Raw genomic sequence first — 23,377 nt, 5'->3', positions numbered from 1 at the left:
GGAGATGGACAGATAGATCTTGGACGCATTGGTGTCTGGCCGGGGGGAGGATGCAGGAGCAGGCTGGGGGTAGGGGTGTGTGGCTGGGGGGGGGAGGGTGCACGAGTAGGTTTTGGGATGAGGGGGTCTCACCAGGGAGGGTGCATTGGGGGTGATGGTGCAGGGTTTGGGCATGAGGGGAAGGGAGCCCTCCTCCCCCCCCGCCCTGCTCCCAGGCCCGGTCTCCCACTGCTCCCATTGGCTGAAGCAGCGAGGAAAGCCTCCAGGCAGCACATCCCGTGTGCTGCTGTTCCCCCCTCGTTGAGGGAAGGGAAGCGGCAGCACACAGAGCCACTTCTGACTCCACTTCTTCCCCATGAGCTGGATCCTTGAGGAGCCTTGGGCTTTCTTCCCCTCCTACCCCCCAAGCGGGAAGCTAGTGCTGGCGCTCCATCCCCGGGGGCGGAGAGGGGAGGCTGGAGTGCCTTCATGGGCTCCCTGCTGCAGGAGGAGGGAGGGCTGAGCTTGAGCTGTGGCCCACTTGCAAGGTGGCCATGGCCCACAGTTTGAAAACCACTGACTTAGGGAAACCTTCTCATATTTGTTTAGGAATTACTCTGATTTCTTTTGGGATGTTCGTATTGTCATCTCCTGATACAGAACATCGCAAGAACAAATTTATTCTTGCTTTGATTGAGTTGAGTTGAACTTGAACCTTTTCATTTTCTGTACTGAAGTTCTGGATCTTTGTGTGGAGATCTGCTGTTGTGCTAAATCACCGGAAAAGCTTTAGAAGTGGAAAATATAGGTGCAGTACTTTCAAAGTTTTTTATTTTAAAATAATTAACAAAACCCCAATTAAAGCACTTTAATCTGATCCCATTGACCTGAGAGAGGATGTGCTGGCTAACTTTCAATAATAGGCTAGGGATAATGATCAAGGGATCTTTTTCTCCCATAAGTGACTGGATGTGAATTTCATCTCAGGTCTCTTACCAGTGATGACTGTAGGGTCATGGGAAGTGAGTTGGAAGTGTCCATTCTGTTCCTGCTGGTCAGGCAACCATCATGTGGAATGGGCTCTTAACTGTCTTATCTGAGGCCCAAAACAGTAAATTAGCCATGGAGATGGCATTGCCCTCTCAGCTTTCATGTGTGTGCCATTAGGTCAAGCTTGAATCATATTTCAGTAGTGTGAAGGAAGCTTGCAGTGCTGCTACTCAGCCTGTATCTGTTCGTGCTTACAGAGAAGTTAGTCACAAGGGCCTTTCACATGAGTTCAATCTCATTAGGACAGGAAGTAATGAGCTTAATCTGGGGAAGGAAGATTTTAGAAAAAACTTTTTATACTTATCTGGAGATATACCTATTTCATAGGACTGGAAGGGACCTTGAGAGGTCATTGAGTCCAGTCCCCTGCCCTTATGGCAGGACCAAGTATCATCCCTGACCCATTTGCCCCAAATCCCTAAATAGCCCCCTCTATTTAGTTTAAAAACACGGGTGCAAGCAGCTGCTATCTGCGGAGGGCCCGAGCTCTCCACGGACAGGGGCTGTGCCGACATTCCACCTGCCCCCCAGCCTTCTGCTGCCTCTTTGGGAGGCAGCAAGGGGGGTGCAGGACTGGCTTGGCAGAGACATGGCTTAAAAGCCTGCCCCCCACCTGCTCCCCCCCCCCCCACACACACACTGGTGCCTCTGATACAAAGTCAGCAAGTGGGGGGAGTGCATGTAGTTGTTAAGATTAACCAATAAGCCTGGGAACATAAAAAGCTCTAGGGATGGAGATTCCACCCCCTCCCTAGGTAACCCATTCCAATGCTTCACCACCTTCTTAGGGAAATAGTTTTTCCTAATATCCAACCTAGACCTTCCCCACTGCAATTTCAGACCCATTGCTCCTCCTTCTGCCATCTGTCACTACTTAGAACAGCCTCTTTCCAGCCGCTTTGGAACCTCCCTTCAGGAAGTTGAAGGCTGCTATCAAATCCCCCCCTCACTCTTCTCTTCTGTAGACTAAATAAGCCCAAATCCCTCAGCCTGTCATCGTAAGTCATGTGGTCCAGCCCCCTAATCATTTTTGGTTGCCCTCCACTGGACTTTCTCCAATATGTCCACATGCTTTCTGTAATGGGGGGCCAAGAACTGGACACACTACTCCAGATGTGGCCTCACCGTGCTAAATAAAGGGAAATAATCAGACCTATCTAGGTCTGTTGGCAGTGTTCCTCCTAATGCAGCCCAACATGCCTTTAGCCTTCTTGGCTTCAAGAATACAGTGTGGACTTATATCCAGTTTCTCATCCACTGTTTTCCCCAGGTCTTTCTCTTCAGAACAGCTGCCTAGCCACTCAATCCCCAGCCTGTAACAATGCTTGGGACTTTCCTGTCCCAAGTGCAGGACTCTGCGCTTGTTTTTGTTGAACCTCATCAGATTTCTTTTGGCCCAGTCGTCCAATTTGTCTAGATCATTCTGGATCCTATCCCTGCCCTCCAACATATCTACCTCTCCCGCTAACTTAGTGTAATCCGCAAACTTGTTGAGCGTGCAATCTATCCCCTCAGCCAGGTCATTAATAAAGATGTTGAACAAAACTGGCCCCAGAACCGATCCTTGGGGCACTCCACTTGAAGCCGACCGCCAGCCAGACATGGAGCTGTTAATCACTACCCGTTGAGCCCAACAGTCTAGCCAGCTTTCTATCCACCTTGCAGTCCATTTATCCAATCCATATTGTCTTAATTTGCTGGCAAGAATACTGCGGGAGACTGTATCATGTTGCTTGCTCTCATACTATAATGGCTGATTTTAATTAGGTTACATGAGCTAGCTGTTGATGTTTCATGTTTGTGCCTCTGTTGTGTTGCTCATTATTATTAAAAGCATTTTGGTGGTATGAAAAATGTTGGGGTTGAATTTACTATATTTTAAGGCTTGATCCTGCAAGCGTGTACCGGCTCCTGCGGAGCAGCCTCCCTCCCCTCCCTCATCCCTGCACTGATGTCTCTGTATCTAATAGCGCTGAGGTTAGGCTGTTGATTATTGTTCTGATGTAGAAAGCCCCATGTTTTTTTGCTTTCCTATCATTATCCTAGACTGAAAGAGCGCCACTTGAACTCAGTTCAAGGCTGGAAGAAATGGAGTTCAGTGAAATGGAAGCAGAGCCCAGTGAGACAGAAGATTTTGAGGCCCGAGGAAGTCGCTTCTCCAAGTCCGCTGATGAAAGGCAGCGTATGTTAGTTCAGCGGAAGGAAGACCTGCTGCAGCAAGCTCGCAAGTATGCTCACTGCCCGACACACAGTACTGTCTCATTAATTAGCCTAGCCAGGTCAAGTGCAGTTTGTGTAGATTGTAATTAGAGATGTTAAATAGCGGTTAGAAAGCTATTAGTTGATAAGGGGGTTCGCTGCAGCTCTGCTTTTTAAATGTAGTAAGAGCCGCTAGGTGTATAAAAGGCAGAGACGCAGCTGTCTAGGACCAGGCGCGATCCAGGAGAGCTGAGTCCTGTCTTGCGCCCGGTCCCAGATGTTGCGTCTCTGCTTTCTAAATGTAATAAGAGCTGCCAGGCTCTTTACTACATTTAAAAAGCAGAGACGCAGCGTCTCCCGGCTTGTGCCGGGTCCCCCACTGTGCCTCTGCCTCCCCATCTCCCCCACCATGGAGACTTTTAAGCCAGCTCCCGCCAGCACCAGTTCCTGCTCTCCCATTGCTGCCTCTGTATCAGAGGCAGCAAGGGGCGGGGGAGTGACTAGTAAAGTAGCAACTCAATTACGTGACACGCTTGGGCTTATTGGGTAGTCGACTAACTGTAATCACTGACTTTTTTATTTATGCGTTCATGCAGTGAGAGCAATAGCTGTGTGTGCTCCTGCGGGATCAGGATTCTGTCTAATTCAGCACCATTATCAAGGACACCATTGGGAAGTGATGACTTAAGTCCATTTCTCAACAGGATGTGAATATAAATTCCTAACCTAGGGCCTTATCTGGAGCCCATTGAAATCATGGACTGACTCTCAGTGACTTTAGTGGGCTTTGTATTAGAACTTAATGGAGAAAAGAACCAGTAGTGTTTACAAGTCTACCTCTCATAAACCATCATCTTACCTCCGAGCAGAGGCTGCTGAGGCTGGGTCTGCGCTACATAGATTACTAAGGCTGACACCGCAGGGCAAACACAATTATTTTCAAGTGTTGAGCAAGTTTTTGTGTCTGCTTAAGTTCCAAGTGACATATATCTGTAATGGTACACAGGACTGACAGTGCAACCCAATCCCCTCCCCCCCCAAAGTATAGTCATGAATTAAAAACCTGATTCTTTTGGCTGCTAATAAATGCAGTGTTTGCTTTTTTCGTTTTTACAAATTCTGGTCACATCAGTGAATCTTGATGATAAACTCTGATAAATGACATTTGAACATCATTTGTAAATGCACACAAATGCCCAGTGAGAGAGAAACCACTAAGTACCATACAATGGGATTTTTTTGTATTGTTTGCATCATTTCTATTGAACAGGTTTCTGTGCCAACCTTTTAAACGCAAAACATTAAAGGAGCCTGTTTGAAGGTGCAGGCCCTTTTTGTCAGCAATCCCCTTTGTGTTTTTTAAATACCTCCTTTTGTGTTCAAATGGAACCTAAGATGAAAACTTATGGATGCATTTTAAGACTCTCTTGAGAAATCTGTCCTCAAATATACCTGCCCTCAGACAAATCTTCCTTCAAATCCTATCTTTTGTTTAAAGAAACACATTTATTTTTTCTTTCCAATTTAAATCTACTAGTTCATTTTATGTACTGGCAGTCCCCGACTTACGCGGATCCGACTTATGTCGGATCCGCAGTTACGAACGGGGCTCGCCCCGGAGGACACGGACTGCGGGACCTCGTGGTCCTGCTGCCCGTGTACTCCGGGGCTTTCTCCGCGTCTCCCTGGGCTGCCCCGCTGCCCGACCCCCTCCCCCCCCCCCCGCGGCTTTGCAAAGCCTCGGGGAAGCCGGCAGCGGGAAAGCCCAGACGCCCCACGGCTGTCCCGCTGCTGGCGTCCTAAGACGCTTTGCTCCCCATTTAGGCTTTGCTCCCTCATTTAGTTTCTCTGCTATGACTTTATCATCTTTGAGTGCTCCTTTAGCATCTCAATTGTCTAAGGGCCCCATTGGTTGTTTAGTTGCCTTCCCGCTTCTGATGTACTTAAAAAACATTTTACTATTACTTTTTGGTAACTATTACTAAAGCATTTTATGAAAAGGGACATGAAGTGAGAGTGAGATTAAATAATTTGCCCAAAACCAAACATTGAACTGATATAAGATATTGGAATAGAATCTGGATCTTTAGACTTCTTGTTCTGTGTTTTAACCACAGGAAACTTCGCAAAGTTTATACTAGGTGCTATTTAATTATATAAAAAGCATGGTAGATAATCTAGTCTTCTTTCTGATAAGCATAGAGAGAGTCTGAGTTCATGCTGCTTCGGGATCTGCAGATGATGCATTTTCCCACCTTCCCTAACCCTAAATTCTCCTTTGCTTTTTGAATGGTGAACCTTGAATGACTGTTTTTCAGGAGCCAAAATGAGCCAGTCTGCTATTTTCACCCATTATTTCCCTTTATGCTTGTAGGCGTTATTTAACCAAAACCTCCGATGAGGACTCCACCTCTGAGAGCCCCTTTCTGTCTGAGGGTGCTGCTTCAGACCCTGTCACCGTGCGCCGCAGAATGTTAGCCGCTGCTGCCGAACGGAGACTGCAGATGCAACAGACCTCTTAGTGCTCTCTGCTGCCGCCACCGTCTCCTCATGAGCAATGTTAAAAATAAATAAATAAATAAACAAACCCTGCACTCTTCGTACCAGCAGGAAGTCTCTCTTCTGAGCTCCACTAGCTGTGCTGATGAGTGAGCTGGCTGCGTCTCTGCTGTATAAAGCATGTGGTCTAATAGTGTTTGGACAGCTGACAGATTAACCTTTCTTTTGGTAATATTTTCTGTGTGACACTTATCCCCTTCACAAACAAATGCTGTTTTTAAACCTTGGATGCGATTTCTGCTGCCTGCAGCAGAGGCAAGGGAAAGACTCCATCTTAGATTAACAGCTGTTTGCATAGATCATTGAAGGTGCTTGCGTGTTTAGATTGAGATCATCCAAGGGGAGTATTAGAAGGAGCTGAAGTGTTGAAATTCACAATGAACCCCATCTTGTCAGCAGTCATGGCCAAGTTACTATACATCTCAAGGGTGAGTTACACGTGACAGAGGCCTGCTTGGACATGGATAAATGCTGGCGTGTGGGAGCAGTGCAGCCCAGTGTGTTGCTGGGAAATGAATTCTTGGGGGGGTGGTAACCACTGTCTAGCTACACAACTTAAAAGTGAAGCAAGGGTTGTACGGTGAGGTGCTAACTCACATTGGTCTCAGTAAAACAATTTCTTTGACCTTTTCTGAGCTGCTTCTCACTTCTGATTTCTAGCTCAGCTCACTCACCGGGATTGTTATTTTTCTATGCATTGCATTGCCAGCAGCAGGTGGGCAACTGAAAAGAATAAAGGTAAAAAAAGGGTGCATGAGACAAATACATTTGACATTGGAATTCAGTGTTACAATATGCTGATGGAACATTGTTGAAACCTATGAGTTTGGTCTTTCATGGGACATGCAAAGAAGCATGGATGGATGGGATTTTATTGAAGAGACAAGCAATAGCTACAGTATCTTGCTTATTATTTTTTTAACTTTGTATTGTGTAGTAATACACCCATACACAAGAAGAATCAAGGCTGCTGGATTTTAGGTTAGCTGTGAATAAATCCCCTAATTCTCCTCCAAAACTTTTAAAGATTTTTTTACTTTAGACACACTTGAAACCTACAATCCTAGGTTAGTTAGCTGAGTTTTACATGGCAGTGGCTTTTAAACATTTTGAGGAGTGTCTTCTGGTATCACTGTCGTTGGGAAGGAGCTCAGTATTATCAAGAATTATTGGTAATTTTATGTGAATTTAATGAAAGGATGACTCTCAGAAATGTTTTGGTGAAGATAATTTATTTTAATAAATCTCTTTTGAATGCCTTACTTTACAATGCTGTTAGTAAACTTTAAAATATAAGTGTGTAAGAGAGATTTGGTTTTGCTCAGAGCACAGCTGTTTGTTATTGTTTAAAAAAATTAAAAAAACACAAACCTTTTGATCAGTGTTGGTAATTATCCTGAATTTCTTTAACGTAACTTTCCTTATGCTCAGTGCATCACTGTTATGCAGGTGACTCAGTTTAGGTCTTATGGAGTAGGTCTTCTCCTATGTTAAAAGGAGAGGGAACCTATTTGCTTAAATGGGCTTTTGGAGATTTTGTTTTTATTACTTTAGTTGTGCAGCAGCTGTTGCTACGGGAACCCATGAGTTCTACAAAGGTGAAAGTAACGGAGGATTTGAGCGCTGTCCAGGTTGGTTCCACAGAATGCAGCTTTTGAACTCTGTTAGTCTGGGCTAAATTAAATGATATTTTGTATTTGAAAGTTTGATGTCGTTTTTCTCAAATGGTGGCGATTCCCAGGTTGAAATTGACACAAGTCAGGTGCAAGAAAATCTCAGGCTCTTCAGTGTTCCATTGCAAGCAGATATGAGAGAAAGGGAGATGGCTAGAACTCATCCTCTCTGCTTCCATGGCCTTTGGGAAAGTGGAGTTCCTTGTAACAGACAGATGGGTTCCCATCTCTGCTGTAAGTCTATAGAGACATTGTCATCTGATTGATTGCATGTCCCCATTCCTCTGCCTCGCAGGAGGAGGAGAGTCCGTCTGGACGGCTTCCTGTACCGAGGACCATGCTCCTTACTGCTCTGCACACTAAGAGCTGGGAGCACTACTGCAGAGTCCATCCCTTATTTCTTAACCATCTGGGGAGCTGCTGCTCCCTGACAGCTCTGCACCAGCCTGCCAATTGCCCAGTTGTGCTGCTCTGTACAGTCTATATCCTGCTCTACAGCTACTTCATCGCATTCACTGGAAGTCGGGTGGGCCTTGCTGGCCTGGAACCTGTGCTAGGCAAATCTTCCTGCTGGTTCAGGGGGCACAGACCGTGAGCGAAATACGCCAGCCTCATACTCTGCCTCTACCAACTGCTGACGAGAAAGTAGTAGGAGAGTTTATGGGCCTGCCAAAAGTGAGCCCTGAGAGAGTGGCCCTTCTTGCAGGCCAGAAGGTTTGGTTGCTGTGGCCCTGCACTGGGTAGTGGTTAATTGCCTTGGTGGCCACGGGAAGCATTGTCTAATCCAAAGCAGGGGACTAGCAATCCTAATAGTTTCTTGCCTAAAGCAGCAATTGAAGGCTGATTGTTTGCTACAATGTGTATGTGACGTTGTACTTCATACTTCAGTAAGATCTTGAGTAGATCTCAGTGTGCTCTGCCAGGAAGGCCATTAACCCTGTTGTGTTTAGTTTTGGTTATGGTCTTGGAATGAGCCTGCCTGTGCGCGTAGCTGTATCTATGGCACCTTATAGACTAACATGCATCTGACGAAGTGGGTCTTTGCCCACGAAAGCTTATGCTCCGATAAATCTGTTAGTCTATACACAGGACTCCTCGTGGGTTTTTTTCCCAGATTCAGACTAACACAGCTGCCCCTTTGATAGCTGTATCCCGTAGATCAGTAACAGCTGTGGAACATTTACACTCACACACTAGATAGCCAAGTTTTAGACTCACATTATCAGGGTCCTTCTCCTGCCCCACGTTTACCAGTGGTTTGTCCAGCCTAGTTCTAGATATGGGAAGCTGTAGTACTCTTCCACCACATCCCTTGTGCAGTCATGTGGATCTCCCTGGCAAGAAGCGTTCCTGTGAGGCCATCAGTAATTATTTGCCTTGTAGGTTGGCAAACTGACTGAGCACACAAACCCCTATGTCAGCCAGTTACGTTCTCTGCCATGGGGAATCTCTTGCAATCACAGGACAGTGGTTTGTACAGGAAAGCTTTTTGCCAGGGAGATCCACCAGAGTGTGCAAGGGGTGTGGTGAAAGAGCCCCACTGGTTCTGCAGGGGCTAGATAATGGGACTCGAGAGGTATCTGGAACCTGGGAATAGGGCCAGGACTACACGATAAACTTATGCCAGTGACTTCAGTCCCTTTGCTACTACCCCCGAGCTTCAGTAATGGCCCAGTTTCCGTGCAGAGCTCAAGGCGCTGCTGTGCTTGCAGTTCCAGGCCATGCACTACTCAAGGCATCAGTAGCTTGCAGTAGCTCTACCTCCTGAAGGGAGAATGAGAAGGGGATTCTGCAAAGTGGCTCTTGTTAAATCCAGAGAGGCTCTTTATAAGGAAAAGAGAATCCAAGGGAGAAAATTCTTCCTAACCCAGCAAACATCTGTCTGTTTGCCTGGTCTGTGCCCAAATCCCCCAAGATGGTTTCTCTGCCTGTTTAGGTTGGGTAAGAAATGTGAATGTTGTTCCCTGACTGGGACTTCCTGAAGCAGCTTTTTAATGGCTAAGTCTCAAAGCCAGTGGAAATGCTGACACTTCATTAGCTATTGCAGCAGCCTGAACGTGCCTGTGCAATCGCTGGCCCTTATTCAAAAGGGCTGTTTTCGGCCAACAAGCGGACATCAATCCAGCCTCACACCTTGCTGCAGCCTGAGTTGCTGAGTCAGAGGTACTGAGATGAAACAAACACATTGAATAAAATGCCTATTGTGCCTTGAATCCCAACCAGGTACACAGGTATTGAATGCAAGCCCTGTGCTGTCATGGCAGTAAAACTGAAGTGGAGTTCAAGACATTGAACCAGATCTTCCAAGCAAAATTCTCTTCTCTCTCCAGTCTGCTCCTCCAAACTCATGTTGTCTCTCAAGGCAGCCTTGCAGCTGCAAGTGTCTTCAGTGGATTGCTGGTGTGCTCAAGCCATGTCTCCTTTACGGGGGGGGGGGAGGGGGCTGTCTGCACAGGTAAGCACAAACGGAGGAAGTTCTCCAGCTGCTTTTCAGCCCCTTTGCACTGCCAAAGCCACTCAAAGAATATGTGTGTATTTCCGAAGACTTTGGAAAGCAAAGGTTACATAACACTGGCCACAGTTTAGATCAAAATTCAAATCTCCAATCCGATCCACACAAGATGTGTCCAAAGAGGGATGCATGTCTTGTGCTTTAGACCCAGTGTTTGAATGCCAAAGATTCAATTCTTTTTTAAAGCCTTGTTCCTTGCTACAGGCAAACTTCTGGACAATGGAATTGCACTCCGAAGACCTGGGTTTGCTTCCTTCTGTAAAAATTCCCCCCTCTGAGAAAGTGGGTTGTGCCCACGAAAGCTCAGAGTACCATAGATATATTTATTAATCTCTGAGCTGCCAGAGGACCGCATGTTGTTTTTAAAGTTACAGACTAACATGGCTACCCCTCTGAGACACTTGCACTGGTGTAAGTTTATCATATAGCCCTGGCCCTATTCCCAGGTTCCAGATACCTCTCAAGTCCCATCATTGCTGTTGCAGCAGGGGTTCCCAATTGCACCATGACCCTCTTCTGACAGCAAAAACGACTTCGTGGCCCCAGGAAGTGGACTGAAGCTTGAGGTCACCCAAGCCCCTCTGCACCAGGAGAGGGGAGGGGGCCAACGCCTGAGCCTCAGCACTCTGGGTGAGTGTAGGGGCAAAGCTGAAGCTTATGGGTTTCATCTCCATTCAGGGGGCCTATGACTTGAGTCCTGCTGCCCAGGGCTGAAGCCCTCAGGCTTTGGCTTTGGCCCTGTGCAATGGGCTCAGGCTTCAGCCCTGGGCCACAGCAAGTTTAAGCCATCATTGAGGACCCCATTCAAAAGGGGTCATGACCCACAGTTTTAGAACTGCTGCTCTAGAGCAAGTTTTCTCAACCACTAGGTCACCACCACTGGGGTGTGTGTGCGCCATGAAGTCCGATATGGTGGTGGAGGAAGCGTGCAAGGCTCTGAAAGTGTTCTTGGATCTAAAGCAGACCTCACTCCCTCTGTACTCTTACTCTTCAAGATCAAACAAAATACAGGACTATGTAGCACTTTAAAGACTAACAAGATGGTTTATTAGGTGATGAGCTTTCGTGGGCCAGACCCTCCTGTTTTTTGTTTCAGCTACGCCAGACTAACACGGCTACATTTCTATCACTATTCTTCAAGATCAAACATTCTTTGCCAGCCTCTTGAAACTAGGGTCGCCAGATGGTTGAAACACAAATACCAAACACCCCTTCCCCCCCAAAAAAACACTGGGGGAAAAAATGCCCCCCTCTTCTCCCCCCCAAAAAAACACCAGGAAAAAAATTCTATTGAAGAAAAAAAGGGGGGGGGGGAGACCAAAGTTGTTGAGCAAAAAAAATTAACAGCATGTCCCCTTTAAGAGTGAGTGCAGGGATAGGAACAGGGGAGAAGTTGAGCACTAAGACCCAGGGGCAGCATTGCTTCCCCTTGGTTGGCAGCCATTTTGTGTCGGCAGCCTTGTGGAACCAGGTAAGCATGAGGGCTGGGGTTGGGGGGCTGGGGGTATTGGGAAGCCTGGGGGGATGGGGGGGAAGCCAGGCACTGAGTGTTTGTAGGGTTGCCAGGTACTTGGCATTTTCACTTCCTGGCCAAGGAAAAAATCAGAAAATACTGGACATTTAGACGTCCGATATTCTCTGAATTTTTTTAACGGACAGGAGGCGAAAATACCAGACTGTCTGGGTGAATACCAGACACCTGGCAACCTTACTTTTGAAACACAAATGGATTCTAGAGACTTAGCGTTGTTATTCTGAATAGATTATTTTACTCTTAGGTGATGTCTACATTGTGCATTCTTGCACATGAAGATATGCAAATGAGGTGTGGCAATGAATATCACCGCACCGCATTTGCATACCTAATGAGCCACCATTTTTGCGCAAGGGGCTTTTGCACAAGCCGCTTATTTTCAGGCAGAACGGCTCTTGCGCAAGAGGTGCTTGCACAAGGATGCCCCTTGCGCAAAATGGCAACTCATTAGATATGCAAATGAGGTGCGGTGATATTCATCGCTGCACCTCATTTGCATATCTTCTTGCGCAGGAGTGCACAATGTAGACGTAGCCTTAGAGTAAATATAAAGAGTTTGTGAATATTTTTTACTTTGAAAAAGGGATCGTCAACCTGAAAAGTTTGAGAAATTCTGTTCTGGAGTAAGATAGCAGTCTGAGGCCATATGGAGGCTGCAGAAGCATAGCTATGGCAGCGTCGCTCTGCCAGCATAACCAGTGCATAGTGTAGACCAACTATAGTACCAAAGGAGTTTTTCCATTGCTCTAGGAACTCCCGACTTCCCAAGTGTCAGCAGCTAGGTTGACAGAATAATTCTGCTGTTAACCAAGCAGCATCTACACTGAGGTTAGGTTGGCACTGAGGTTAGTGGTGTGGCTGAACATTATAGCTGACTTAAATGTAAGTATAGAAGAGGCCGGAGTGTTTTCAGACTCTAGTGTATTTAGAGAGCTGTCAGACCAGAGAGGTCTGGTTTCAGGCAGTGTACAAATGTGAGCTTTTACTTCAAGAGATTCTTGAAGCTTGAAGAGTATTGAGCTTTTACTTTATAAGATTCTTACAGTTTTGAAGAGTATTTTCTATTCCATGTTATGGGTTTTGTTCCCCTTTCGGATGGAAGTATACTGTTAGATTTTGGATCTCACTTTGGAGAATGAGTTTTCAGGAACATTTTCATGAGACTTTTTTTTTAAGTCTATCAGGGCATGATCCTGAGATAATTGAATCTGGGGTTTAAATATGGTGATGACAGTTCACATTCAGGGGTTTAACTGACCGCTACGTTTGGGGTTGGGAAGGAAATTTCCCACACAGTATTATTTGCAGGGACTTTGGGGATGTAGCCTTTTATTTGGCTTTTAGGAATTGACCAGTTGGTATCAAGTGGACCAATGCCACATGATCAGTTTCTTGCATGGGTGAGCAAAGATCAGCACTTCGGAAGTAATGAAACTGTGCGGGCATTAGCTCAGGGTTTCCCAACCTATGGGTCGCCATTACATTTCAAAAGGGTTGCCAAGTCTCTCCCCAGGTGGTTCTGCCCCCCCCGCCCCCGTTTTTGAATAGTCTTGAGTCACCAAGTCTTTCTGAATTGTCAAAATGGGTCCCCATCTGGAAAAGGTTGGGAACCACTGCTACTCCACCTTATTGGAACATGCATGGGTGCAAAAAGTTGAGAATTGTGCTGCTTTGGATGTGCATGTGCATGAAATCCTCATTCCTGCAGTCTGCATCCTGGGGCCCATGAAGAGACAAAGACTGAAGACAAATAGATTGAAAGCATTTTTGCAAAAATATTCACAAGCCCTCCTTGTGCCAGTTATTTGTCAAAAGTTTGAAACATATCCACCAGCTTCAACAAATCTCCTTGTGGTACATACAGGAGTATGTACCCCCCTACACACCTGCAAAACATACGGGCTATCAAGTAAAATGTGAGACTAAAAACAGTGTCTGAAAGGTAGGTGATGGGTGATACGTAGTCCGGTTTCTCTTTGGCTGGTTAGATCTTACAGTGATGAATGAATTAGAAATGTATAGCTAGAAAGGGTAGGTACAGGGTAGACTAGCTAGAAAATTGGTATTTTGATGACACCCTTTTCAATTAAGGACAGGTTTCTGTTTGCAGTTCTCTGCTAAAGGGACAGACTTTCCCAGCACAGGATGGAGTTGTTGGAACAGATACAGGCAGTCCCCGGGTTACGTACAAGATAGGGACTGTAGGTTTGTTCTTAAGTTGAATCTGTATGTAAGTCGGAACTGGCGTCAGCCGCTGCTGAAACTGATCAGTTTCAACCGCGGCTGAATCTGGATGCCAGTTCTGACTTACATACAGATTCAACTTCAGAAACCCAGGCGTCCCCAAGTCAGCTGCTGCTGAAACTGATCAGCGGCTGATTCCAGGAAGCCTGGGGCAGAGCAACTCTGCCTCGGGCTTCCTGTAGTCAGCCGCTGGTCAGTTTCAGCAGCAGCTGACTTGGGAATACCTGGGGCAGAGCAGCTGGAGTGCTGCTGGGTTGCTCCAGTAGCGGCGCTGCGGGACCAACCTGGCAGCCCCCAGCTGCTCTACTCCAGGGGTAGGCAAAAAAAGCCTGGTCTGCTGGGGGGGGGGGCACTAGCTACACCCCCCCTCCCCCAGCAGACCAGGGAGACGGGGGTGGCGGGACTGCCCAAGTTCTCCACGGCTTTGCTCCGTCTCCCTGGTCTGCTGACCTGGGAGATGCGGAGCAAAGCCGCAGAGCACGCGGGCAGCGGGACAGTCCAGGCGCACCGCGGCTGTCCCACTGCGGGTGTGCTCCAAGGCTTTGCTCCCCATCTCCCTGGTCTGCTGGTCGGGAGATGGGGAGCAAAGCCTTGGAGCACGCCCGCAGGGGGACAGCTCAAGCGCACCGGGCTGTCCCGCTGCGGGCGTGCTCTGAGGCTTTGCTCCCCGTCTCCCTGCAGACCAGGGAGACGGGGAGCAGCTTTTCTTGCCCCGGAGGACGGGGGCAGCAGACCACGGTGCATCTGGGCGTCCCGCCGCTCCCGTCCTCCGGGGCGAGAAAAGCCCCATTCGTAACTGCGGATCCAACATAAGTTGGATCCGCGTAACTCGGGGCCTGCCTGTACTTTTACAGTTCTGAACTCATGCTGGATAGTGAGTTACCGTCCAAATAACATTTTGTGATGGGGCAAATGCCATTCAAAGCTTCGGCTCAAAGATTTGGTTTCTGATTCTGTGAGACTGACAGGCCAGAAGTTTACCAATGAACCAAAGTCCAATTGACCCATCTAGTTATTGGCTGACCTACCTCCGGTGTCACAATTACAGTATTCTCCAAAGGCAAAGCCACACAAAATTTCCCTGTGTTTGGGGGTTTCTTATAAACTAGAAAGCTGGTCCAAGGTTAGCACGGTCCACCGTTGACCTAACCCCAGGGCTAGACTGGTTTTGCCGAGAAACCAAGGTCCAACATTTCTAGTCTCTTCCCCATCTCGAAGTAAATTCTACTGGCTTCTACTGAGGTTTGGGTTAGTTTGAGCCCCTTTCTCAAAGTGATGGTAAACTCCTCCCACCTCCTATGAAACAAAGACAGGAAGACGTTTTGGCAAACTCCCTGTTACACCATAATTACTGGGCTCTTCTTAGCTCTACACGCAATCCAGCCACCTTGCAGAGAGCTGTATTTCCTGCTGGAGAGACAGACACTCAGGTCATTTAGGAAGCTGGGAAACTTTGAAGAATTTAACCTTTGCTTGATGGTCTGTAGGACAGATGACTATCCACCTATTGGTAGAACAGGAAACATTTGGCTTGTAAATAATGTCCACACCTATGTTAAATTGTTCTGATAGTGCTGTGTTTTCTCTCAGGCTAACTTGATTCTATAGCATTTTAAGCCCAAAATCTCCATGGCTCAATTGCATTATCTGGAATAGTTTCCAGTTGTGAGTACTGAAATCTTCAAGGGAGCCGCTACGGACGACGTGATCCAAAGCCCGTTGAATCTGCTGAGTTTTGGACTTGGTCCACACAGTGGAAGACGTTGCAGGGGCACAGCATGAAAGGATGTTCAGTTTGCCCTTGGTTTGTGGTAATGTGGCAAGTTTACTTTCAACAAAACCCTTGTGGAGCATCCCCACGCCCCTGTGACTGAACCTGCCTTCTGGTACTCTGCGTGCACCTTTTCCATAGTGCTTGCCCACTTCTGATGGGAATAAGACCTTGCTCTTTTCCCAAAGGGAGGCTCTTATACTGTGGTCTGGAGAAAGCAGGGCCAGAGGGATTGGAGGAGTTGCAAGGCTTGTGATCCCACACCTAGTTCTAAGAAAGAGTGTTTGCTTCTGAAACCATGTCAGACAACTCGTATAATTTATGGCCAGAAGGAACCACCAAGTAATCTAGCCTGACCTCCTGTCCCCCCACCAACCAACATGTGCCACAGGGGACTGCTGGGCTGAGGCAGCAGATCTTCATTACTTGCTTCCAGTAACTTGATCCAGGTCAGGGTTACACAGATTAATACTCCTCTCACATTACAGGAATCAGTGTCCACTAACTCTACTGCTGTGGTTCTCAGATGTTCGTATTGGTGACTTCTTTCATACAGCAAGCTCCTGAATGGGATCACTCCCCTTGTAAATTAAAAATACTTTTTAAAAATTTTATTGCTGTTATCAAAGCTGGAGGTGTACCGGGATTTGAGGTTAGAGGCAGACAGACATAACCTTGCCCCCCCTCCACACACACATCATAACCTTGGGGGACCCCCTGAAGCAGGGGTCATGACACCCAGTTTGAGAACCCTTGCTCTAGTGGTTACTGTTGCACACCAGTTCCCTGGGCCTGAACTAAAGACCTCACCCAGGCCTTGCCAAATGACTTTTCTGAAACATGCTGATGTTAACTTGTCCATGTATGGACATAAGGCATCACACTGATGTCACATGCTCAAGGAAACCAGCCAGCGGCTTGCTGAAGCACTGTAGTGCTTGTTAAGTCTTGTTACTACCTGATCTTGTGGACAGGGCTTCACAATCTGTTTTCTAGTAACACTCTGTATTAAATCTGGAACAGAGAGAAAGGCAGAATATTTTAAAAACTAAAATAGTCAGACTGTACCAATGGGCATCTTCCCTTGGCACAAAAAAACGATCCCAGGCCGCTCTTTTCATTGTAGGTACCAAGGAAAGGCCTTATCTTGGAAAGTGCATTTGATTAATTTGTTGTACTCCTGTGTATAGCGGTAATGCTGCTGATTATGCTGAATGGGTTATTTTCACTTTGGATTCAGCAAATGAGAACAGTGTTGTTATGTTCTGGGTTCTGGTAACAAAGATGATTCCTTTTTATCTTTTTCATATGCTGATGCCTCTCCTGGAAGAGGTCAACCTCCCAAGTACGATACAGATTTGGTTGAGCTAATATTTAAACAAAATCAAGTCATTTTCCTGCCTTTTCCCTTTGAGCTCCCCTAAAGCCAGTGAGTCGTGGTTATGCGTGTTGAACCGCTCTGGTCCTGAAACATCAGTGGTGCAGCACCGTCAGGGACAAGCTTAGGGCACTCGGGGGAAAAACTGGTGTAGGACTGTGGATGCTGCTGGCGTGGAGCTTGGCTGGGGCTGAAAACCTGGCTGGGGTCAGCAGCAGTTAGCAGAGGCCAGCGGGCAGGAGGGAAGCCTGGTGGTGAGCTGCAGAGGGGCCGGCATTAACCTCCCCATGTCTAGCAGACTCCCTAGTCCGGGGGGAGGGGGGAAGGTCCAATCTGTGCACACCTTCACATTACCAAGATTGGTCTGCTGGGTAGAAACTTTGTGTTTCCTGTGCATCAGAGGAGAGCCACGTGCTCCAAAAAGGATAAACAACACACCCCCCTACAAATGAATAAGACCTTCATTTGTGCAGCAGCGATCTCCTGTTTTGTGGACAAATAATTCCCAAGTTAGCAATATGCTCACTGAATTTCATCAAGATTTATGATAATTCAATTGAGACTCAAACTGAGGTATCGTTTGAGTCCCCTGCCTGGCATGTGGGAGAATATTTGTGGATTCAGGTGTTAACTGCTAGAATGTTTGTGAAGAGTGCACATCTGCAAATAGATTCAGTCCATTCTGTTTTTCACTCTGAGCCAGTATCTGCCATTGTACCTGAGGTGGGGAAAGGCTTACAAACTGGTACCCCCCGTGTGTTACTTCCTTAGTGGGTACACATGTGACTCCACGACTGGTCAGGCTGGCACCTTTCACCATCAAAACTGAGGAAAAAAAAAGTTAGCAGGCCAATCCATTTTCTGTGATTTATTTTTTGATATTTCAATATCTTTTTTTAAATTTAATTATTAAAACAAACTCCCCAAAACAACAAATAGTCTTGCAGCACCTTAAAGACTAACAAAACATGTAGGCTGTGTCTACGTTGGCGCGATCTTGTGCAAAAGCGACCGCTTTTGCACAAAAAACTTGCTGCCTCTTTACACTGGCTGCGAGTTCTTGTGCAAGAACACTGACGTTCTAATGTATGAAATCAGGGCTTCTTGCGCAAGAACTCTGATGCGCCCACTCAAGAATAAGCCCTCTTGAGCAACTGTTCTAGTGCAAGAAGCCAGTGTAGACAGGCAACATGAATTACTTGCGTAAGAAAGCCCTATGGTTAAAATGGCCATCGGAGCTTTCTTGCGTAAGAGAGCGTCTACACTGGCATGGATGCTCTTGCGCAAAAGCACATCTCTTGCACAAAGGCACATGCCAGTGTAGACGCTCTCTTCTGGAAGAGTTTTTGCGCAAGGTCATGCCAGTGTAGATGTAGCCGTAGGCGGCAACATGAGCTTTTTTTGTGTACAACCCACTTTTTCAGACCTGAAGGCCTTAAGAAGTGGGTTGTTCCCATGAAAGCTCATGATGCCATCTACATGTTTTGTTAGGCTTTAAGGTGCTGCAAGACTATTTGTTTAAGTTTTAACACATTCCCAGTTTTTCATAGCGCTTTTCAAGCCCAAGATCTCAAAGCACCTTACACTAGATATGTTTGTATCAACAGCCACATTTTACAGGGCATTACAATGTTCCACCCAGATCAAGGCTGATAAAAGGCGTGTGGTCGACAGTATTTGAGGCTGAAGATCTCTCTTTTCCCATCCAGTGGACACAGCGAAGGGCTGACAATGAACTTCCTCCTGCTACTTTCCTGTAGAGGGCATCAAACCTGACCTGGATGCCCTTCCTGGGGGAGCACAGTCAATAAGATGGCAGTTGGTGTTGCTGATGGTGTATTTCTTGGGACGCACTCGATTGAGACCATCACATCCATTTCACATGGGCTACCAGCAACCATCCAATGGCAACAACAGCCACATGCTTCTGATGTGGGCATTGATTGTGCAAGGTGTATTGTGTGAGCAGATTCCCTGTGCTAGGCCGAGCCATGTAGTAATTTGCATGGGTGCCAGGGGCTGTCTATACACATTATAACTTGCAAGATCAGGCCTTGGGCTGGGAACTATTAGCTTAAAGCCAAAGTGCCCCTGATTCACACTCTCCTGAGCTACACAAGGCCAAAAGTTCTAGTACTCTGCTTCCACACTGGGGACCTGACTTCTAAAAGCGCCCAGACAGTAGGCTGAATTCTTGTCAGTTTAGCCACTGATCCCAGTACCCAAAGGGAACTGAGATTTTCTAAAAAAATCTGGCCCTTGTCCTTTTTGCAGCAATATGAAAAGTGCAATACATTTGCTGTGGTGCCAGTTAGGAAGGGGCTAGAAGGCCTGGGCTTCTCCCCTCCCCCCTGATTTTACGTTAGCTTAAAGTTCCACAGGCCACAGAGAGGTAGGGGTGTGGGTATGGGTGTGTCATGGCCTGATCTCTTTTAAGCTGTGGGCCTGCACTAAATCACTACTGCTGCTGCTGGAGAGATCCAGAGCATAGCTACTGACATCTGATGTAGCTGCCTCTCCACAGAGATGACCTAGCCAAATTTCAGGGAGCAACCTGCCATTTGGGGATCCTGTTCCTGGATGGAGCAGTGCAGCCTGGTGCGGGTAAGAGAGAGGGGAGTCTCCCTAGACAAGGAACACCCAGCATCCCTGTGTGTGGGTGGGGGGGGAGGGGGGGGAGGACGGCCTACTGGGACTGAAACTGCCCCCCACATCCTGAGAAATCCCTGTTCTTTTTTCCTTTTCTGTCCCGTACTTAAAGGAAAAATAGTAATAAAATAACTGTAGTCTGGAAACCAGAAGGTAAAAGACCAGGATTACAGACAAACATTCTCTTTATTGAGCTACACATGAATTTTCCATTAGTCAGAGAAAGAGACTGGCAGTGTCTAATATATCACAGAAACCTCACTGATTGGTAATAGAAAGGCTTAGAAAGACCTGGCGCTTTTTTTTTTTTTATATATATATATATATATATATTCAGTTTCCTCTTTATTCATTTTATTTTAAACAGGTGTGACTGGTCTTCTTCAGCAAAGGTAACTCTGAAAAGTGAAACTGTGAAGATGTCTGATAACTAATCAAAGTAGAAATGACGAAGGATTGGTCATGAAAACTGTGGCTTTAATGTCAACACTACATTTGATTTTGTTTTTTTTTTATTTTTTGTTTTTATTTTTTGTGATTTTTGTGTGTGGGTGTGTTAATTTTTTTAAAACATTTTCTTTCTTTTTTTGTTTTTGTTTTTTGTATTTTTTTGTGTTTTTTAATTTGTTTTTGCAGCACAAACATCCCCACATGAGAGAGAGAAACACCATTCACTAAAAGGAAGGATCAGAGGAGGAAAAAAGCAGCACAAAAAAGCATTCACTGGAAACAAACTCAAATAAAAAAAAAAAAAATCCAAAGAAAAATTATCCCTCTAAGGACCCCCAAAACCAACACCCTAAAACAATATAAGTAAGAGGAGGCAGCCTCTCTGGTATGTGATACACAGTATTCTTCAGAGCAAAAAAGTCAAGAGAAGGAAAATCTCTGGATAATTTGGCCACCGCAGGTCAGTGACAGCTGTGCTTTTTTGATACAAACCTGGAGCATGAAAGCGACAAATAAGAACAGAATTGTAATTAAACTAGGGAAAAAGAATAAATAAATATAAAGCGGAAAAACATCCCCCTGCTAGATTCCTGACTCACAGCCATGGTCATGCATTGTAGTCTTATCACTCCAGTCTAATAAAGACCTCCCTTTTTTTTTCTTTTTAGAGAGGCAGGGCACAAGTCAACACAAAAAAGGAAATTAAATGAAAACAAATGCAAATTCATTCCTGTTAAAACGAGGAATGGAGAAGAGGAGAACACCTCTTAGCACTGTTGCAAAAGTATTTTCTGTGTGTGTGTGTGTGTGTGTGTGTGTGTGTGTGTGTGTGTGTGTGTGTTTTAAGCTAAAAGGGGGAAGAGGAAATGGGAAAAGAATATTTTCTTTTTTTCTTTTCTTTTTTTTAGCTACAAAGCACATGAAAAAAGTTTTTCCCATTTTTTCTTTTTTAATATTTTAGCTTCTAAATGTAAAGACTCAGCTAAAACCAGATCTACAGCAGTCTACAGAAACACACAGCCACCATTCCATGTTCAGAACATTATACATTGACTCAGTAAGGAAGGCTGTGTCTTATGCAAAAGGCCAAAAGGTCATGCTACCGGTAAGGAGAACGTCAACAGGAGAGTCCATGAGGTGGTCTGGAGAGAGAGAGAGAAGGGAGCCCAGTCTTGAATACATTAAAAATAAATCAAGAAATCAATTAAATCATAAAGGGAATCCCTCACTGCCACGTAAAACAGCATCACGTTGGTTAATGTCCTTCACCCTGTGCAAAAATAAATTGCATCTCCCTTCCCTTGCCCAAAGCCCATCTGAAAGTGAGGTTGGCACTGACACATGGTTAGAATTTTCTGGGCAAATCCATCCCCACATCTTTTCAGGGCAGGCCGTGCACTTTCTGGGGTATGACTGCTGCTAGGGGCCCTTCTCTTCCTTGCAGAACCTGTGCTGGTAAAAAACCTGAAGCTCCCCATCCTGTGCTTTAAATTAACTTGGAAGGAAGTTACATTCCACAAGTGAAGAGCTTGTTACATAAAGGATGCTTTCCTGCTGCGTTCCAGTTAAAAAAAAGTCCTAAAATATTGTGACTTGGGGTTGGATATTTTTTTTGGTCATTTTTTATAATTTTTTTGTTTGTTTTTGAAACCCATAAGAGCTGAACAGAACCGAGAGGCACTGAAAGCCCAGCCCGCAGGGCCCAAACTGCAGTGTGGCACCAGCTGACTTACTGCTTCCTAACTGCAGTACCTAAAAAGCCCAAGAAACTGGGGTGGGGAGAGAGAAAGAAGAAAGAAAAAAAATTCCCCTTTCCCTCTTCCACTCTACCTCTGGAGTCCTCCCCACAAAGAAGAGTTAAAAAGAAATACCATTTCCCCTTTTTGTTTTAAGAAAACTATCCCTTTTAAAACTCATAAAATACCTTGGTCTCAAAATGCGGGCGGACCACCGAGCAAATGTCCATGTAACTTTTCTTGGCTTATTTAATTTATTTGATTTCTATAGTGACAATACCAGGGAGGGCTGAAGCCTGTCAGAGAAATCAGTTCTGTCCACAGCTCTTTGAGACAAACTAAAAAGATTGTTGTTGTGTTTTATATATATATATATATTTATATATATATAATTTGTCATTATGCCTTTTTATTTACCAGCTTGCATTATTAGTATTATGATTGTGTTTTTTGTCGTTTGATTCGGTTTTTGTTTTGCGCTTTTTTTCTTTTTTTAAAATTTTTTTCCTCACGCCGTGATCATTACCAAAGGAGTTGCTTTGCTATACAAGACAAGAAGGTGTCAATACAAGCCACAGCCTCGGAGGTTGTTGGCAATGATGATGTCGGTGACGGCATCGAAGACCACCTGGATGTTGTTCGTGTCCGTCGCACAAGTCATGTGACAGTAAATCTCCTTGTTGGGGGAGCGGTTTTTGCTTTCAAATTGTGCTTGGATATATGCCGCTGCATCCTCATAAGTGTTAGGGCCTGTGGGCAAACAGGAAAAGAAAGAAAATCCTCTCAGAGGTTTTGCAGGTACAAGCATGCTCTGGGCAGTGGTTGTCAATCTAGTTACTATTGTGGGCCACATATGCAACTCTCTGTGTGTTATGTAGGCTACACTCAGACAGCATCTATATTCTACTGGTATGCCCCTGAAGATGTCACATGAGCTTCAGTTGCATGCTTATTGGTCACAAGTGGCCTGCAGGCTGCAGGTTGAGAACCACTGCTCTAGGGAGGTCTGGAAGAAAAGGGGTGGGAGAGGGGTTGGTATTTGGTCCCTTAAAGTTCACCTGCAAGGGGGGAAAAGATGATGTGGACTGATTCATGAGGAAGACATTTTGTTCTGCTTGTAGTTTACATTAGACTAGGTCTCCTCTACCCCCTCACTTTTTCCCAGAAGACCCCATGGGTAGCTGGAAAGCTCGACATTGCAAATGAAACAGGATCACATGAGAAGAGAAAAACAACGAGCGCCTTAGAGATTCATCTGAGGAAGTGGGTTTTGCCCACAAAAACTCATGATACTATATGTGTGTGTGTGTGTGTGTGAGAGTCTCTAAGGGCATGTCTAAACTAGGAGATTATTTTGAAACAATTAAATTAGCAATAACTCCTGAAAGAACTATTTTGAAATAAATTATTCCCCCAGGAAAGCAGGAGCACAGATTTGGAAAGAAAAGGCTTTGTAGTATGGATGCTCTGCTTATTATTTTGAAATAACCCCCCTTATTTCAAAGTAGCCCTGGTCTACACTAGGGAATTAAGGTGCCACAGGGCTACTTGTTTCCATGGAAAACCCTCTTGCGCAATGCTGTTATGCTGATAATTTTCAGGAATAACGGCATTGCGCAAGAGGGGTTTCCTTGCGCAAGAAG

The 23,377-nt window shown here is 45.7% G+C and overlaps 2 protein-coding genes across 3 annotated transcripts in view; one reads left to right on the top strand and one right to left on the bottom strand.

Annotated features, from left to right (window-relative positions):
* Nucleotides 1-7,171, top strand: part of AMFR (autocrine motility factor receptor) — a 50,179-nt gene extending 43,008 nt beyond the window's left edge. For both annotated transcript variants that reach the window (XM_075940402.2, XM_075940401.2), the window contains exons 13-14: nt 3,076-3,257; nt 5,603-7,171. In XM_075940402.2, coding sequence (XP_075796517.2) covers nt 3,076-3,257; nt 5,603-5,750 — 330 coding nt within the window. In that variant the 3' untranslated portion in view covers nt 5,751-7,171. The remainder of the gene's footprint in view (nt 1-3,075; nt 3,258-5,602) is intronic.
* A 12,950-nt stretch (nt 7,172-20,121) lies between these two features.
* The window catches only part of GNAO1 (G protein subunit alpha o1), a 357,537-nt gene continuing 354,281 nt past the window's right edge, over nt 20,122-23,377 (bottom strand). The window contains exon 8 of the mRNA XM_075940404.2: nt 20,122-22,484. Coding sequence (XP_075796519.1) covers nt 22,297-22,484 — 188 coding nt within the window. The 3' untranslated portion in view covers nt 20,122-22,296. The remainder of the gene's footprint in view (nt 22,485-23,377) is intronic.

This window comes from Pelodiscus sinensis, chromosome 12 (genome assembly GCF_052426305.1).
Source record: "Pelodiscus sinensis isolate ZL-2025 chromosome 12, ASM5242630v1, whole genome shotgun sequence".
NCBI lineage: Eukaryota > Metazoa > Chordata > Testudines > Trionychidae > Pelodiscus > Pelodiscus sinensis.
Note: the sequence above shows the minus strand (reverse complement) of the source record. Positions and strands in the feature narration are given on the sequence as shown.